Source organism: Dipodomys spectabilis, unplaced genomic scaffold, assembly GCF_019054845.1.
Source record: "Dipodomys spectabilis isolate Male_0828 unplaced genomic scaffold, ASM1905484v1 ptg000098l, whole genome shotgun sequence".
In the NCBI taxonomy this organism is placed as follows: Eukaryota; Metazoa; Chordata; class Mammalia; order Rodentia; family Heteromyidae; genus Dipodomys; species Dipodomys spectabilis.
The window spans coordinates 6405799-6423488 of NW_024870775.1; the positions used below are offsets into that span (position 1 = coordinate 6405799).

At 52.5% G+C, this 17690-nt stretch overlaps 1 protein-coding gene across 1 annotated transcript; it reads right to left on the reverse strand.

Annotated features, from left to right (window-relative positions):
- Positions 1-504: 504 nt before the first annotated feature.
- Gnb2 (G protein subunit beta 2) lies at positions 505-5625 on the reverse strand. The gene is made up of 10 exons (XM_042686829.1): positions 5446-5625; positions 3028-3173; positions 2760-2798; positions 2532-2638; positions 2206-2269; positions 1961-2123; positions 1809-1875; positions 1367-1568; positions 1063-1279; positions 505-982 (listed from the first exon to the last, which is right to left on the reverse strand). Exons 2-10 carry the CDS (start codon positions 3082-3084, stop codon positions 876-878), a joined length of 1023 nt encoding a protein of 340 aa, XP_042542763.1. The 5' UTR covers positions 3085-3173; positions 5446-5625; the 3' UTR covers positions 505-875.
- Between the last annotated feature and the right edge of the window lie 12065 nt (positions 5626-17690).

Below are 17690 nucleotides of genomic sequence, written 5' to 3' on the forward strand. Positions count from 1 at the left end.
AGCCCTCTCCTACCCCATCCCCTCTGAGAGTGGTCAATGTTTACAAGCTCTGAGCCCCCAGCCCAGGGACTCAGACCCCCATTCAATCCTTTCCCCAGTCTTCCTGGGCCCTCGCTGCCCCCCTTCCTGGGGTTTGGGGTGGCACAGGGGTCCTTCTGTATTCCTTTCGCATCCTTGTATTCCGTCTCCCTTGCCCCTGCTACCCTGTGTGATTTCCCCTCTACTTGCCCCTGTAAATACTTGCCCCAATAAAACTTGGTGTGTGTTCTTCATCTGCCTACTGGCTTCTGGGGGTGTGTGGGGGCGTGTGGAGGGGGTAATAGGAATGGGTAGTGCGGCGAAGGGCTGGGAACTGAGGTACTGGGGTGGGGTGCAGCCCAAGGCTTATGCCTATGCAGGAAACACTGGCCCTTGGCAAGGAGGAAGGGGGTCCCTCTGGCCTGCTGCTTTGCTTGGGCAGGCAGCAGAGACTACAAAGACACCGCAAGGGAGGAGAGCCAGGCACAGAGTTGGAATTGGTGGTTCCTTTATGGAAAAACTGAAAATATAATAAAAATTAAAATAAAACCAGTTTTAAAAAAGCCAGCCCCTGGAGTTTCCACCTCCTGCCTCTGGCCCTCCAGAGGGGTGAGGCCCTGACCCCAGGGCAGCAAAGGGAGGGCTTTTTATCCCTCCTTGTCCCCCATTCCATCCCCATCTTTTATCTCCACAGTGGGGGCCCCGGGAGGAACCAAACCTGGGTGGGGGAGCAGGGACCCAAGGCCCTGTGGCCCAGGGAGGGAGGCTCGGTATGCACTCTGCCCCAAAGCTCCCGGCCTGTAGTGTGGGCATGGGCAGGGCCCCTCCCGGCCTGGGCCCAGCTGGGATTGGGGACGTTAGTTCCAGATCTTGAGGAAGGAGTCCCAGGAGCCAGTGGCCACAGCCATTCCATCATCAGTGACCCCAAGGCAGCTCACACGGTTGTCATGGCCAGCGAGGACACCTGGGAGCAAGAGGGACACCAGAATTTGGCTGGCCTGGGCTGCTGACCCCTGCCTTCCAGGCACAGCCCCGCGGTCTCACCTGCGCGGTCGCCCTTCATGGCATCCCAGATGTTGCAATTGAAGTCGTCGTAGCCAGCCAGCAGCAGCCGGCCACTGCGCGAGAAGGCAACGGAGGTGATGCCGCAGATGATGTTGTCGTGTGAGTACATGAGCAGCTCCTGGTCTGCCCGCAGGTCGAACAGGCGGCACGTGGCATCGTCAGAGCCCGTGGTGAAGGCGTAACCATTGGGGAAGAACTGTGTGTGGGGGGAGGTGTGCAAGGAGTTCAGGTCAGGGCCAGATGCAGGGAAGGAACAGGTCAGCCCAGCTCGCCCTCAACTCACAGCCACAGCGTTGATGTCAGACTCGTGACCAATGAAGGTCTGTCGACACATGGAATCTCTGACGTCCCACAGCTTGATGGAGGCGTCACAGGCACCCGACACAAAGGTGCGGCCATCAGGGGCCAGTGACAGGGACATCACATCCCCACTGTGTCCAGCAAAACCCACAGTCTGCTGGCCTGTCTCAATGTCCCACAGGGCACTGGAGAGGGACAGCACAGAGGAATCAGAAATGGGGTGGAGAGCAGATTCCCTAGCTCCCCACCCCTTCTCACCATGTGGGCCAGGCCTCAGGAAGCTAACTCCTGACCCAAGCCAGGCCCTTAGGGGGGAAGGGAGCCCTTTGGTGCCCACCCAGAGGCTCGTGTTCAGGCTGCTTTTTCCCAGGTGCACCATGCCTGCTCAGTGCAGGCCAGCCCACCCAGCCCTGGAAGGGCCTCACCAGGTGGTATCCCCAGAGCTGGTGATGATTTGGTTGTCATCCAAGAAACGGCAGCATGACAGGTACCCTGGGGAAAAGGGCTGGTCAGCCAAGTCTCAGGGAGGTCAGCACTCCCCCAGCCCAGTGCCCTTGCCCAGCCAGACTCCTCTCACCAGTGTGGCCAGGCAGCTCCCGGCTGACCCTGACATTGCCCTCTCGGGTCTTGAGGCTATAGATGGAGCAGATGTTGTCCAAACCCCCACAGGCTACGAAGTTCCCTGAGGGCGCGTAGGCACAGGTCATGACCCAGGAGGAGCGCAGTGGGATGGCATGGACCTGGGGAGGCGAGGTGCGGGCACAGCCAGAGTCAGCCAGAGCCCTGCAGCTTTACACCACCCACCCCAGGTGCCAGCTCTACCTTGTTGGTGGTGTAGCTGTCCCAGATGATAAGCTTCCCGTCCTGGGAGGCGCTGACCAGCAGCCTGGTGGACAGTGGTAGGGGAGAGGCAAAGGGATGAGGGTCTGGATGGAGCCCCCTCATCCACCTAGGAGGAGGCGCTCTGAGCCAATCCCCAGCAGCAGCCCCCAAGTCCCGCAAGTGATCTTTCCCTGGTCCTCTGGGGTTGCCCAGACTTCCTCTGGCAAATTCATGTTGAGCACTTCACCAGCCCTGAGGCTGCCCTCCCTGACCATTAGCCATCATGCCAGAACACAAACGGAACCCGAGCCCTGCTACCCACACACCTTGAGTCTGTCCCCCAGTGCATGGCATAGATTTTTGCCAGGTGCCCACGGAGGGTCCTCCGTGTCCTCATCTGGATTCTCCCCACTGGGTCCAGCCCAGCTGTGATCTGAAGGTGGAGACAGAAGGGGCTCACGTAGACCCTGGCAACCAGGGTCTGTACAGCTATATAGCTGCAGTCTCAAATTCGGCCCCTCCCTCAAGTCCCCAGGCAGCCAGGACCTCCTCACCTGGGTCAGTGTTGAATCCCCACATGCTTTTCTGGCATCCTGTAAGCAATGAATGGCCAGAAAGAAACAGAAACGCAGCCGAGGGGGAGGAGAAGAAAGAGGAAAAGAAAGCAGGAGACAAAGCAGTGGAGAGGGTGAGACACTGAAATTGTCTCCCCGCCCTCAGGGCCCCCAGGCGCCTCACAACGGCAGTGGGCCGCTACAGGCCTGGCCCTGCCGGCCTGGCCTCCCCTCCCCTCCCCGGCCCGGCCCGGCCCCAGGCCCTCACCCGGATCTGGTTCCGGAGCTGCTCGGCCTCTTGTCTCAGTTGCTCCAGCTCACTCATGGCGCCGGGCCCGTGGGGCAGGGTTGGGGGCGGCGGGGGGCCGCGGGACGGGGGCCGGGGGAGGCAGCTCCTGGCCGCTGGCCCGAGGCCTGGGGGGTGCAAGGCTGACGTCAGGCCCCAAGGCCGCCGGGGAAGCGGAGGGGAAGGCGGGGTGGAAGCGCAGCCCGGAAGAGGAAAGCCCAGCAGGGGGAGGGGGCTGTGGTCCCCAGGGCTGCACCGGGGTCCCGGGCACCAGAGACGCTGCCAAGGAACAGGAGACTTCCCCAATCTTCCTCCCGGTCCCGGAAGCGGAGTGGGAAGTGCAAGAGGAAGCGCGGGGAACCCCTCCCTCGGGCCGCGGCCCGGGCGGGACACCGCGGCAGGAACTGGGGGAGGGGGGGTCTCTTCGAAAACAGACCCGGCGTCCGCCCCAGCCCGCAGGGCGCCGCCCTCCCAGCACCTAATTTTAAAAGGGGCGGGGCCTCGGAGCGCACCCCCACAGCCCCGCACCCCCAGCTCCGACGGCGCGGGGGGGGGGAGAGGGAGGACCGGAGAGAGGGGGAAGCGGGGCTGTTCGTGGGGTTGCCTAGGCAACCGTCACCCAGACTGAGAGCACCTCATTGGTGAAGTGCTCCCACCCCAGCCCCGTTGCCACGGCAACCGCATCCACGGCAGAGACCTGTAGGGTGGGTGACCCCACCCCCGGCCCGGCGCCCCCGCCCGACCCGGCCTCCGCCTCTCCCCTGAACCGGCCCGGGTGGCTGTTTACAGGATTTGGGGAAAGCCGATTGGGCACTAATAGGTTCGGAAAGGCTCACCCCGGATAATCCCGGAGCCGGCTGCACCCCATTAGCCGTCGGCCCCCGGGTGGGGGCGAAGAGCGGCGAGGAAGGCAGTCCCATGCCGCTGCTCCCTCCCGCGCCGAGCTCGCCCGCCCCGCCACGCCCGCACCAGGCCCGTGGGAGCCGCTCTGGAGTAATTAGGACTCCGAGGAGCGGCCCCCGGCCCCGAGGCGCCGAGCTGCTCTCTCGCAGGCGCCGGCGGTGGCCCCGGGCGGCCCGGCCCCGCCGCCCCGAGCGCCCTCAGGAGCCCAGTCCTGGGGCTCGGCGCCGGGGCTCCCGGGGCCTGGCTGGCTCCGCTCCAGGACGCGGTGTCCTGTCCACCCCCCCCACACACACACACACAATGGACACCTGTGCGATCGGCCGGGCACCCCGCACCCGGACGACCCGGGGCGGCCCCCACCCACTCCCACTTCCCCCAGGCGTTGGGCGTTCCTCTTCCCCTCTCTAAGTTCAGCTTTCGACGCCAGCACGGAGGGGGGGTGCCCTTCCAGAATGGGGGGGGGGAAGGAGAGCACCGCCCCTACCCTACCCCACTCCAGGTGTGACAAAGCCCCATCCTGCCAGCGGCCAGCGGCCCAGGCCGGGCAGCAGCGCCGGAGGCCCAGGGCCGAAGGCAGCCGGCCAGGAGGAAGCCGCGGGGGGCGGGGGCCGCGCTCCAGCCCTCGGTTCCCACCACCCTCCCCGGCCGCCTTGGCAGCCCCCCGGTTCTGGGGAGACAGCCATCGGCGCCCCAAACAGAAAAGCGGTTGCCACCGCCTCCTCAGGCCTGACGGGGCGACAGGGAGGGGACAGGAGGGGGTCCCCAGATCTGGCAGCTGGGAGGCACCGTCTGGTGCCGTGCTACGAAGCACAAGTGGGCCTGGCTGTCCGGCCCCCTCGACCTCCATTTTGCCCCCAAAGAGAGCAAGGCTCGGGGGGAGGGGGGTCCCCAGGAGCTAGGTTGTCTTGGGTTTAGGACTTATGAAGGAAACGGGGTACCGCGTGTCCAGTCGATGGTTTGGCGGGGGGGGGGGGGGGGGGGGGGGAGACAGAAAACCAAGGGCAGACAGAGCCCAAATCGAGAACACAGGGTGGAGACGAGGGTGGCCCCGAGGCCTGGCCGATCTCTCCCAGGATTCTAGAGTTCTGCCAGACGAATGCCGCCGGGGGGAGAAACTGGGGAACACTGGGGTACTGTCACCCAGGGGCAGGCGGGGCGGGGGGAAGAGGGGGCGGGACGGAACCTTAGGAGAAACCCCCAATTTAGCCCCCCCCCCCAACTATCAAGGGAGCAAAAGGCAGGCGAGGCTGGGACGGGGTCTGGGGTCAGAGAAATGCGGCCGGTGGCGTAAGGGAGCGCATGCAATATTGGGGCCGAGGGTCCCCCGCAGTTCCCCTTCCGGGTTTGGGAGAGCCGGGGCCAGAGGAAGGGAGGGGAGGTCTGGAGAGTTACGTCCGCTCCCGAGACGCCAGACCCGGGAGACAGGAGGGAGACTCCCCCCCACCACGGGAATTTGGGGCTGGGGGTCATGAGGACTCCTTTCGCCCGCGGAGGTACCTGTGGCGGTGGGACTCTGCCAAGGGGTCGCTGGAGGAGCGCGGGAGGTCCTGTCTTCCTCCGCGGCGGAGGCGGCAGCGGCGGCGGCGGCGGCGGCGGCGCGGATGGATTTCCTCAGTCACCCCAACTCAACCGTCCAGCGCTGCGCTCCCTAGAGCGGAGGGATCCCGCCCGCCCGTGACGCGGCCGCCGCCGCCGCGCCCAGGGCCCGGCTGGGCGACACCAACTGCCTAGCGGGGAGGGGGGGACCTAGCAGAGAAAAACATCACTCCAGGGGCGAAGATTGACTTCCTCACAACAAATTCACACCCCACGCTATTAAAACACCGCAAGGACCACACGAAAGGGCTTGCTTCTCGAAAAGGAATAAGACACTCCCCCCCTTTTGGGCTGATACAGGTGGTACCGGCAGGGGTGGGGGGGAAAAGGCTGAAATCCCCCCCCTCCGCTTGCTGGTCACGTGACCGACCTCCTGCCCCTCCCAGATTGGGCGGCTACAGACCGAGAGCTCGAGGCCCTGGTTCTCAGCTTGACCACGCCCCCGGTCTGCTGATGCCACGCCCCCTCCAGGAGGCGGGGCCGGAGAGGGAGAGGTCCAAACCCGCCTGGGCGGCAGGAGAATAAAACAACATACCAGCAATTCAGACTTAGAAAAGATCCAGGGCCACGTGAACCCCTCAGAATCCCTTGAGAAGAGGACTGCCAGGATGCCTCCACGTTGCCCAGTGTGGACGTTAGTATAAGGCTACATGCTGCTGTAACAACGCGTGTTTGTTGTGCTCTGTACTATTGCTGTTTAATCCTACCAGTGCTGTGCAATTAAGTACGAGTTTTATTCCAGTTTGGTAGAAGTGGAAACATCTAGGCTGCAGAATTGAGATATTGATCTCAGCAATGTAGCATGGTGTTGTAGATGACCCTCGGGAAGGAATGAGAATGTAAGAACAGGCCTGTTTCCATATCTCTTCAATGAAGGTGTGAAAGGCGCTTCGACCTGAAAGCCTCTTCATTGTTGAGAGATCCGTCACCATAGATCTGCTAATGCTTTGGAAGATTCACCTTAACAAATGGCCTTCATGACCTGGGCACTGGCACTCACACCTGTAATCCTAGCTACTAAGGAGGCTGTGATCTGAGGATTGCCGTTTGTGTGTGTGTGTGTGTGTGTGTGTGTGTGTGTGTGTGTGTGTGTGTCATGGGGCTTAAACTCTGGGCCTGTGCGCTGTCCCTGAGCTCTTCAGTTCAAAGATAGCACTCTACTTGAGCCTCAGCACCACTTCAAGTTTTCTGGAAGATAAGAGTTTCACGACTTTCCTGCCCCAGCTGGCTTTGAACCATATTCTTCAGATCTCAGCCTTCTGAGTAGCTAGGATTACAGGAAGGAACTATGACACCTCGCTGAGGATTACCATTTGAAGCCAGTCTGAGCAGGAAAGTCCCTTATACTCTAATCTTCAATTAACTAGAAAAAAAAAAAAGTGAATGTGGGCCAGCCTTGAACAAAAAGGCCAAGCCAGACTGAGGCCTCTGTTTCAAGCACAAGTACTAGCACCCCTCCTCAAAAAAAAAAAAAAAAAAAAAAGCAAAACACCAAAGCACACTATTCATTTAATCTCTACTCAGCAATGGTATTACAAATAGTTTTTAAATCATAGATTAAGCCAGATGCTGGTGGCTCATCCCTATAGTCAGGCTGATGATTTCAGTTTGAAGCTAACCAAAGCAGACAAATCTTAAGATTGACCACCAATGAACTAGCAAAAAACAGGAAATGAAGGTGTAGCTCAAGTGGTAAGCATCTACAGTGAATGAAAAGGCAGATTGAAAATCCCAGGGATCAAGTTTCAATAGTAGCATACATTCACACACACACACACACACAAACACGCATGCACACGTATGCACAAAACCACATACCTTTATAAAGAAAATAGAAAGGGAAGTGATAATTTTATGCATAAATCTTATGTAGATGCACCCAATTCAAAGGACCTATTAGCAATGTGGAACATCATTTCCTTCTTTCTTCCTTTCTGTTCCTTCCTTCCTTCTTTCCTTCCTTTCTTCTCTCCCTCCCTCCCTCTCTCTCTTTCTCCTTCTCTCTCTTTCTTTCATCTTTTGCCAGCTGTGAGGCTCAAACCTAGATCCTGCGCACAGTCCCTGAGCTTTTGTGTTCAAGACTACTGCTCTACCACTTTGAGCTGCAGTGCCATTTCTAGTTTTTTGATAGTTAACTAGAGATAGTGTCTCATAGACTTTCCTGCCAAGGCTGGCTTTGAACTTTGATCCTCACATTTCAGTTTCCTCAATAGCTAGGATTACAGGTGTGAGCCACCAGTGCCTTGCTAATATGTCCTTCATATGATAAGAATTTGGAAGGGACTCCTGGGTGTCTGAATGCACACATGTAATCCCCAACCATGGGAGGCAGAGGCAGAAGAAACGTTGGAGGTCAGTGTGGGCAGCATAGCAAGAATCTGATTCAAAGAAGCAAGCCTGGTGCTGGTGGCTCACACTTATAATCCTAGCTACTCAGGAGGCAGAGGTCTGAGGATCAATGTTCAAAGCCAGTCTGTGAGACATTATCTCCAATTAGGCACCCTCCCCCCAAAAAAAACCAGAAGTAGGGGCAGTGAAGGTAGCTCAGTGGTAGAGTGTTTGCCTTGCACGCATGAGGCCCTGGGTTCAATTCTTCAGTACCACATAAGCAGAAAAAGCCAGAAGTGGTACTGTGGCTCAAGTGGTAGAGCGCTAACCTTGAGCTGAAGAGCTGAGGGACAGCGCCCAGGCCCAGAGTTCAGGCCCCATGACCGACAAAATAAATAAATAAATAAATCCAAAAGTAGAGGTGTGCCTCAAGTGGTAGAACACTAGCCTTGAGCAAAAAAGCTCAAGGACAGTGCCAAAGCCCTGAGTTCAAGCCCCAGTACTTGCCTATACATAAAAAAAAGGGAGGAAGGAAGGAAGGGAGGGAGGGAAGGAGGAAGGGAAAAAGGAAGGAAGGAAGGAAGGAAGGAAGGAAGTCAAATACAGTGGCTTGTGCTTCTAATCCTAACTACTATGTAGGCTATTATGAGGTTAGACTAGGCAGAAAAAAACAAAAAAAACGTTTCAAGACCCTATTCCCCCAAATAGCAAAAGAATAGGACTGGAGGTGTGAAGTGAGAGCCAGTCTGAGGCCTATGGGATACAAGTATGAACCACTGTGCTGGCTCCTCCGAATTTATGTGTGTATGTGTGCACGCGTGCGCCAGTTATAATGCTTGAACTCAGCGCCTCACACTCTCCCTTCTTGTTTTCACTTAAGGCTGACCATCTATAACATGAGCTATACCCAGATTTTAGCTGGTTAATTAGATATAAGAGTCTTAGGACTGGGGCTGGGAAGGTGGCTCAGTGGTAGAGCGCTTGCCTTGCATGCCTGAGGCCCTGGGTTCGATTCCTCAGCACCATATAAGCAAAAAGAAAAAAAAAGCCAGAAGTGGTGCTGTGGCTCAAGTGGTAGAGCGCTAGCCTTGAGCTGAAGAGCTGAGGGACAGTGCCCAGGCCCAGAGTTCAGGCCCCACGACCGGACCACCCCCCCAAAAAAAAAAAGTCTTAGGACTTCTCTGCCTGTGCTAGCTTTGAACTTTGATCCTTAGATCTCAGCTTCCTAAGTAGTTAGGATGACAGGAAATAGCCACCAGCCACCAGCCGCTGGCTCTGATATTTGCTTTTCTTTCCCCATCCCCCAACCCCCCATTCATGAGGCTTGAACTCTGGGCCTGGGCGCTGCTGTCTCTCACCTCTTCAGCTCAACGTAAGCCCTCTACTACTTGAGCCACAACGCCACTTCCAGTTTTTCTGGTGGTTAATTGAAGATAAGAGTCTCACTACCCCTCCTCTGTACAGTATTCTCACAATAAAAAAATAAAAAAAAAAGAGTCTCATGGACTTTCCTGCCTGGACTGGCTTTGAACAACAATCCTCAGATCTCAGTCTCCTGAGTAGCTAAGGCATGAGCACCACCCGTGCCTGGCTTGATATTTGCTTTTTGATGGGAACTACTAGAATTTGTTTAGATGATAATGGGAAGGGTAGCAGGAGAAAGGGAAGCGAATGATACAGACAGGAGATGATTAAGAAGGCAGAATCCCAGAGGCTTACTTCAAATATCAGCTACGAAGACACTTCTTTTCTTTTTTCTTTTCTTTCTTTCCTTCTTTCTTTCTTTCTTTCTTTCTTTCTTTCTTTCTTTCTTTCTTTCTTTCTTTCTTTCTTTCTTTCTTTCTTTCTTTCTTTCTTTCTTTCTTTCTTTCTTGTCAGTTGTAGGGCTTGAACTTAGGGCCTGGGGTCTGTCCCTGAGCCTCTTTGTGCTCAAGGCTAGTACTCTACCACTTGAGTCACAGCACCACTTCTGGTTTTTGAATAGTTAATTGGATATAAGAGTCCTAGACTGGGGCTGGGAAGGTGGCTCAGTGGTAGAGTGCTTACCTTGCATGTATGAGGCCCTGGGTTCAATTCCTCAGTACCACATAAGCAGAAAAGGCAGGAAGTGGTGCTGTAGCTCAAATGGTAGAGTGCTAGCCTTGAGCTGAAGAGCTGAGGAACAGAGCCAAGGCCCAGAGTTCAGGCTCCAAGACAGTCAGAAAAAAAAAGTCTCAGATTAGCCGGGTGCAGGTGGCTCACACCTGTAATCCTGAGGAAGCTGAGATCTGAGGATTGCAATTCAAAGCTAGCCCAGGCAGGAAAGTCCAAGAGACTCTTACCTCCCATAAACCAGCAAAAAGCTGAAGAGGGAGCTGGGGCTTAAGTGGTAAAGCACCAGCCTTGAGTGAAAACAAAAGCAAGAACACAAGAACAAGAACACAAGCCCCTGAGCACTAAAGCAAGCAAGCAAGAAAGAAAGATAGTTCCTGGAGCTTGGGAGGAGGATTTGACCAAGAACTTGAACAAAGAAAATGAAAGGTACCAGTGGCTCATGCCTGTGATCCTAGCTACTCAGGAGGCTGAGATCTGAGGATCACCATTCAAAAGTCAGTCTGGGAAAGAAAGTCTGTGAGACTCTTATCTCCAATAAACCACTAGAAAACCAGAAGTGGTGCTGTGGCTCAAGCGGTAGAGCACTTGCCTTGCGATGAAGAGTGCAGGGACAGCACCCAGGCCCAGAGTTCAAGCCCCATGACCAACCAAAAAAAAAAAAAAGGAAGAGAGTTTCAGACTTTCCCACCCTGGCTGGCTTCAAACAGTGATCTTTAGATCTCAGCCTTCTGAGTAGCTAGGATTACAGGCATGAGCCACCAGCACCCAGCTGTGCTCTTCCTCTTTACTTGTTCAGTCTTCTCTTCTCCTCTTCCTCAACACATTTTACCAACACCAATTTCTCCAGGACCCTAACTTCAGCCTTCTGTAATGACCACGTTATTTATTGATAACTTCACCTACCACTGTGACTTTATGTATTTATTTTGCTAGTAGCAGAGCTTGAACTTAAGGCCTCACAGTCTTACTCATCTCACTCTATCACTTGAACCACACCTCCAGCCCAGCTTTTTGCTAGTTATTGGACATGACATCTCATAGACTTTTTCTGCCTAGAGTGCCTTCAAACCATGATCCTCCAAGTCTCAGCCTCGTGAGACTTACACCTGTAATCCTGGCTAGGATTACAGGTGTGAGCTACTGTCATCTGAGTCATACAATGGCTTTACCCCTGAGTTTCTCATAATGCCAAAGGCACAAATATATTTTCCTAATGTTCAGACTTGATGTATGTCAGCTGCAGAGCTAAATATCTGCAGAGATGCTCTTGGACAATGATGCTCATGGCATCAGCTTGTGCCAGCTTGAACTAGCTCACAAGAATTCATTGTCCATCTCTCTCCCTAACTTTTTACTGAAATCATGGAGGATTGTCAGACCTTGAAATCAACCTTTGTAGTTGAAATCAATCTTTTCTTCTCTGTTTTTTTTTTTTTTTTTTGGGGGGGGGGTCCAGTCATGGGCCTGAACCCTGGGCCTGGGCACTGTCCCTCAGCTCTTCTGCTCAATGCTAGCACTCTACCACTTGAGCCACAGCACCACTTCCGGCATTTTTTTTCTTTTTGTTTATGTGGTGCTGAAGAATTGAACCCAGGGCCTCATGCATGCAAGGCAAGCGCTCTACCACTGAACCACCTTCCCAGCCACATTTTCTTTGCTTTTTTGCTAGTGTGGGGACTTGAATTCTGGGCTTGGGCACTGTCTCTGAGCTTCTTTTGCTCAAGGCTAGCATTTATCACTTGAGCCACAGCACAACTTCTGGCTTTTTCTGTTTATATGGTACTGAGGAATTGAACCCAAGGCTTCCTGTGTGCTAGGCAAGCACTCTAACACTAAACCACATTCCCAGCCCCTGACAATTTTTTTTGGGGGGGTCGGTCATGGGGCTTGAATTCTGGACCTGGGCGCTGTCCCTCAGCTCTTCAGCTCAAGGCTACACTCTACCACTTGAGCCACAGTGCCACTTCTGGTTTTCTGGTGTTAATTGGAGATAAGGGTCTTACAGACTTGCCTGCCCAGATTGACTTTGAACCATGATCCTCAGATCTCAGCCTCCTGATTAGCTAGGATTACAGGCATGAGCCACTGGCACCAGGCAATAAATCTTAATGAGTATTTACATTACATTAATCAGCAAATATTTCAATCAGAGATTCTTACCCCCCAAGGAGCTGGTTGTTAAAGTATTTCCTGAACGTTAGGGGTTGGATGCATCTCATCCTAGATGTATTCTAGAAGCCTTCTCCTGAGTCCTGCCCAATGCACCTTCCACCTTCTGGGAATCTCATGGTGCAGTTGACAGCACCACCATCCATCCAGGAGCATCCCATCCCCTCAGTCTCCATATTCAAGGGATTGTTGGGTTGGGAACATGGCTCAAGCAGTAGAACATCTGCCTGGAAATCTCTAGATACTGAGTTCAAACCCTAGCACCACCAAAAGAAAGAAGGAAAGAGAGAAAGGAAGGATGGATGGAAGGAAAGAAGAGAGGGAAGGAGGGAGGGAAAGAAAGAAAGAAAAGAAAAAAGGAAAAAGAAAGAAAGAAAAAGAAAAGACCAGTGCTTATGGCTAAGGTCTGTAATCTTAGTCATTCAGAAGAAATAGCTAGAGATCTGAGAAATGTAGTTGGAGCCAGGCACTGGTGGCTCATGCCTGTAATCCTAGCTACTCAGGAGGCTCAGATCTAAGGATCACAGTTCAAAGCCAGCCTGGTCAGGAAAGTCCAAGAGACTCTTATCTCCAACTAACCACCAGAAAACTGGAAGTAGTGCAGTGGCTCAAAATGGTAGTGCACTAGCCTAGAGCTAAAATGCTTAGGGACATGGCTCAGGCCCAGAGTTCAAGCCCCACGACCAACAACAACAACAAAAAAAAGTAGTTGGAAGCCAGCCTAGGCAGACAAATCCATGAGATTTTATGTCCAATTAACCTCTAAAAAGCTGGAAATCAAGCTGTGACTCAAGTAGTAGAACTCCAGCTTTTAGCAAAAAACCTCAGTGACAAAGCCCAGACTCTGAGTTCAAGCTCCAGGACTAGCCCCCCCCAACCCCCCCCCCCCCCAAAAAAAGGTAGTCACTAAGGGTATAGTCAAAGCTGCTATGACAAAGAGATCCCTAGCCTGGTGTTTGTAGTTCACGTCTGTAATCCTAGTTACTGAGGAGGCTGAGATCTGAGGATTGCAGTTCAAAGCTAGCCCAGGCAGAAAAGTCCTTGAGACTCTTATCTCCAATTAATCACAAAAAAGCCAGAAATGGCACTGTGGCTCAAGTGGTAGAGTACCAGCCTTGAGCAAAAGGAGCTCAGGAACAATGGCCTGGCCAGAATTCAAGCCCTGGGACTGGCTAAAGAAAACCAAAAAGAGATATACCAAAACTCAATAACTTAAGCAACAGCCCCAGAATGGATGCACCAGGACTGAGGGCCATCTCTGCTCTATTTCTCACATAATCCGGACACTATCCGGCACTGTATCTGAATCTCATCCATTTGAAAGGACTGGGCTTGGGGGGGTAGGGGGTGGAAGCTCAGATTTGTGTGTGTGTAGGGCCCCCCATGCTCTCACTTGGTTTTTCTACTCGAGGCCAGTGCTCAACCGTTTGAGCAACACCTCTGCTTTCTGGCTTTTTGGTGGTCACTTGGAGATAAATATCTCAGACTTTGCTGCCTGAAATGGCTTCAAACTGCAATCTGAAGAGCTCAGCCTCCTGAGTATCTAGGATGACAGGTGTGAGCCACCATCACCCAGCTAAGAGAAGAGACTAAGTACTTAATACACAGGTCAGGTCTTGTTCCTTCAACTCAGATTGCCTTCTGCTCCCCTACCCATACACATACACCCCAATTCCACTTTCTGGTGGATGTGCTACAAAAATTCAGGTCATTTTCTGGGGCTTTCTTCCCTGTGCATACTGGTATTTGTGCCCACTGCAGCACTGGCTCCATTCCGATTGCAGTTTTTTACTAGACTGGGCATTTCTGGTTTCTTGCCACCTGTATTGGGCCAAGGGCTTTTTATAAAGCCAAAGCTCTTGGTTTATCTGGCAGAAGCCCAGAAAAGCACCCTGCCAGCCACAAACAGACCCTTACAAGATGCACAGTCATCTCCATGGTGTGGGCATGAGGGCTTGAGGCCTCTCAGGCATGATTACCAAGGACTGAGGTTTGGGCATCAACTGTGAGAACCTCTGGATGGTATTTGTATGAGTGTTGCATCTGGGGCTTGAACTCAGAGCCTTACACTCTCATTTGGCTCCTTCACTCAAGTCTAGCACTTTCCCACTTGAGCCACAGCTCCAATTCTGGCTTTTTGGTGGTTCACCAGAGATAAGAGTCTCACAGACTTTTATGCCCAGGGCTGGCTTGGAGTCATGATCCTCAGATCTCAGCCTCCTGAGCAGCTGGGATTACAGGCATGAGCCATGGATGCCTAATTGTTTTAGTTAATTTTCATGAAAGATTTCTTATCTTTGGTGCAAGATGACCTCAAACTATGATCCTCTTACTTAAGACTTTCCTGGTAGCTGGGGTGACGATCATACCACTCTGTCCATCTTGCTAACTTCTTTTTCTTTCTTCTTTTTTTTTGGGGGGGGGGGCTAGGCTGACCTTGAACTTCAGTGGTCTCAATCTCTACTTCCCCAATGTTTGTTCATTAGTCCTTTGTTTCCAGTTCTCAGGTAAGCACTTGATTCTGGCAGCCAATTGAGTCTATGAGCTGGATGGAGACAGCAAAGCCGGGAGAAGAATATAGAGGTGTTATGAAACAGGTCAGCTTTCAACTGGCTGATCAGGAATGTGAGCTCTAGTCCTGGCTCCAACCCAATGAGCTGTGTGACTCTAGACAGAGGCAGCCCTGCTTGTCTCTGGGGAAACCCTTGTGAAATTGGGGTGTTGGATCCAGGATTCCTTAACTAGGTTTCTTCTAACTGGGAAAGTGTCTAAGTCCCTGAGGGCTGAGGAAGGGGAGAGAAAAGGGGTCATGGGAATTGACAGTGAGGACCGATTTCTTCTGTGGATTTTGAAGCATGTAGATATATATATAGGCCAGGTTCTGGTGGTTCACACCTGTCATCCTAGCTACTCAGGAGGCTGAGATGTGAGGATCAGGGTTCAAAGCCAGCCCAGGGAGGAAAGTCCATGAGATTCTTTTTTATTTTTTTTGTCCTAGGGCTTGAACTCTGAGCTTGGGCGCTGTCCCTGCACTCTTCAGCTCAAGGTGAATGCTTTACCACTTGAGCCACTGTGCCACTTCCAGTTTTCCGGTGGTTTATTGGAGATAAGAGTCTCATGGACTTTCCTGCCCGGGCTGGCTTTGAACTGTGATCCTCAGATCTTAGCCTCCTGAGTAGCTAGAATTATAGGCATAAGCCACCGGCACCCAGCTTTCCGTAAGACTCTTCTCTCCAATAAATCAGCAAAAAGCTAGAAGTAGAGCTGTGGCTCAAGTGGTATAGCACCAGCCTTGAGCCAAAAATCTAAGGAACAAAGCCTAGGCCCTGAGTGTAAATTCCAATACTGGCACATACAGAGACAGACAGACAGAGAGGAAAGAAGGAAAGAGAAAAAAAAAAAAAAAAGACAGTCTCTTGTGCAATAGAGGGGATCAGCGATCACCCTGCTTGAAATACAATAATATATGAAATTCCCATGAGAAATACCATGGGAGGCAGACATCAGTGGGAGCCACGAGGATGAATGAAGGAGTAAATTAAGGACAACTACGGTCAAAGAACTTCATATGCTCGTATAAGAATAATGAAACCTGCTGAAATTCTTTCAAAAAGAGGAAAGGTAGGGGAGAGTGTTAGGGTGAATTTCATGGGGTACACTATGTACATGAATGCACATGTCACAAGGGATTTTCCCCATCATTGTATAACTAGTATATGTTAATTTAAAAAGTCTTAAGGGGCTGGGAAGGTGGCTCAGTGGTAGAGCACTTACCTTTCATGCATGAGGCCCTGGGTTCGATTCCTCAGCACCACATAAGCAAAAAGAAAAAAAAAAAAAAGCTGGAAGTGGTGCTGTGGCTCAAGTGGTAGAGTGCTAGCCTTGAGCTGAAGAGCTGAAGGACAGTGCCCAGGCCCAGAGTTCAGGCCCCATGACCGGACTCCAAAAAAAAAAATCTTAATAGGGCCAGGCACCAGTGGCTCACACTTGTAATCCTAGCTACTTAGGAGGCTGAGATCTAGGATCATGGTTCAAAGCCAGTCCGGCAGAAAAGTTTATGAGACTCTTATCTCCAATTAACTACCAGAAAACCGGAAGTGACCCTGTGGCTCAAGTGGTAGAGAGCTTGCCTTGAGCTGAAGAGCTGAGGAACAGCACCCAGGCCCCAGGCCAAGAGTTCAAGCCCCATGACCGACAAAATAAAAAAGAAAATAAATTTTTAAAAATGGGGCTGGGAATGTGGCTTAGTGGTAGAGTGTTTACCTGGCATTCATGAAGCCCTGGGTTTGATTCCTCAGTACCACATCAACAGAAAAGGCCCTAAGTGATGCTGTGGCTCAAGTGATAGAGTGCTAGCCTTGAGCAAAAATAAAGGAGCTTAGGAACAGTGCCCAGGCCCTGAGCTCATCAAGCCCCAGGACTGGCAAAAAAAAAGAAAAAGAAAAGAAAAGAAAAAAGAAAGAAATGAAGGTCCTGAAAAGTTAAGGAAATCATACAATTTATAAAGTTGGTGACCAGCCAAGTGTCAGTGGCTCATGTCTCTAGTCCTAGGCTAAGATCTAGCTAGGCACTGGTGGCTCACACCTGTTAATTCTAGGTACTCAGGAGGCTGAAATCTGAGGATCAAGATTCAAAGCTAGCCCTGGCAGACAAATTGGAGAGACTCCTAATTAACCACCAAAATGTGGGAAGTAAAGGTAGTAGAGTGCCATCTGTGAGTAGAAAAAAACTAAGAGAGCAGCTTGAAGACCTCACTATTTAGCCTAGCCTGGCCTCAAACTCTGTCCTCCTGCCTCAGCCTTCTGAGTGCTGTGGTTACAGGAGTGTGCCACCCTGCCTGTCCATCAGAAAACTGTCTTAAGCAGGGTGCTGGTGACTCAGGCCTGTAACACTAACTACTCAGGAGGCTGAGATCTGAGGATTGAGGTTCAAAGCCAGCCTGGGCATGAAAGTCGGAGAGACTCTTTATCTCCAATAAACCACTCAGAAAACCGGAAGTGGTGCTGTGGCTCAAGTGGTAGCGTGTTAGCCTTGAACTGAAGAGCGCAGGGACAGCGCCCGAACCCAGAACAAAAATGTCTTAATCAAGTCTCCTGAGGAGAACAGGTGTCTGAGGATAAAGAAATAGACACTAAACCAGGTTCACTAAGTGCCTATATGTGAACTTCTGTAAGCACTTGTATGTATAAGGCCCAGGCACACCAGGGGACTGTGGGGAGAAAAAGGATAATTATAGAGACAAAGGTGGCACCTTTCTGTGCCTCAGGCCCATAATTCTGGCTACTCTGGAGGCGGAGAGCCCAGGATCCCAGTTTGAAGCCAGCCTGGGGCATGACAAATCTGAGACTCTTCTGGTCAGATTACTAGCAAAAGCCGGAAGTGGAGGCGTGGCTCAAGTGGCTGAGAGCCAGCTGTGAGCAGAAAAAGCCCAAGGAGAGCAGTAGGTCCTAAGTTCATGGTCGGCACACACACACACACACACACACACACACACACACACACACACACACACACACACACGGGCACACGAGACAAAGGTGGGAAGAATGGGGTGG

Bases quoted from the DNA above. Each gene is read 5' to 3' on its own strand.
- Gnb2 (XM_042686829.1), bottom strand. From the start codon at position 3,084: ATGAGTGAGCTGGAGCAACTGAGACAAGAGGCCGAGCAGCTCCGGAAC. The intron at 1,876-1,960 runs GTGAGAGGAGTC...CCTTTTCCCCAG, and splicing joins GGAGCTGCCTGGCCACACTG to GGTACCTGTCATGCTGCCGT. The intron at 983-1,062 runs GTGAGACCGCGG...TCTTGCTCCCAG, and splicing joins CATGAAGGGCGACCGCGCAG to GTGTCCTCGCTGGCCATGAC.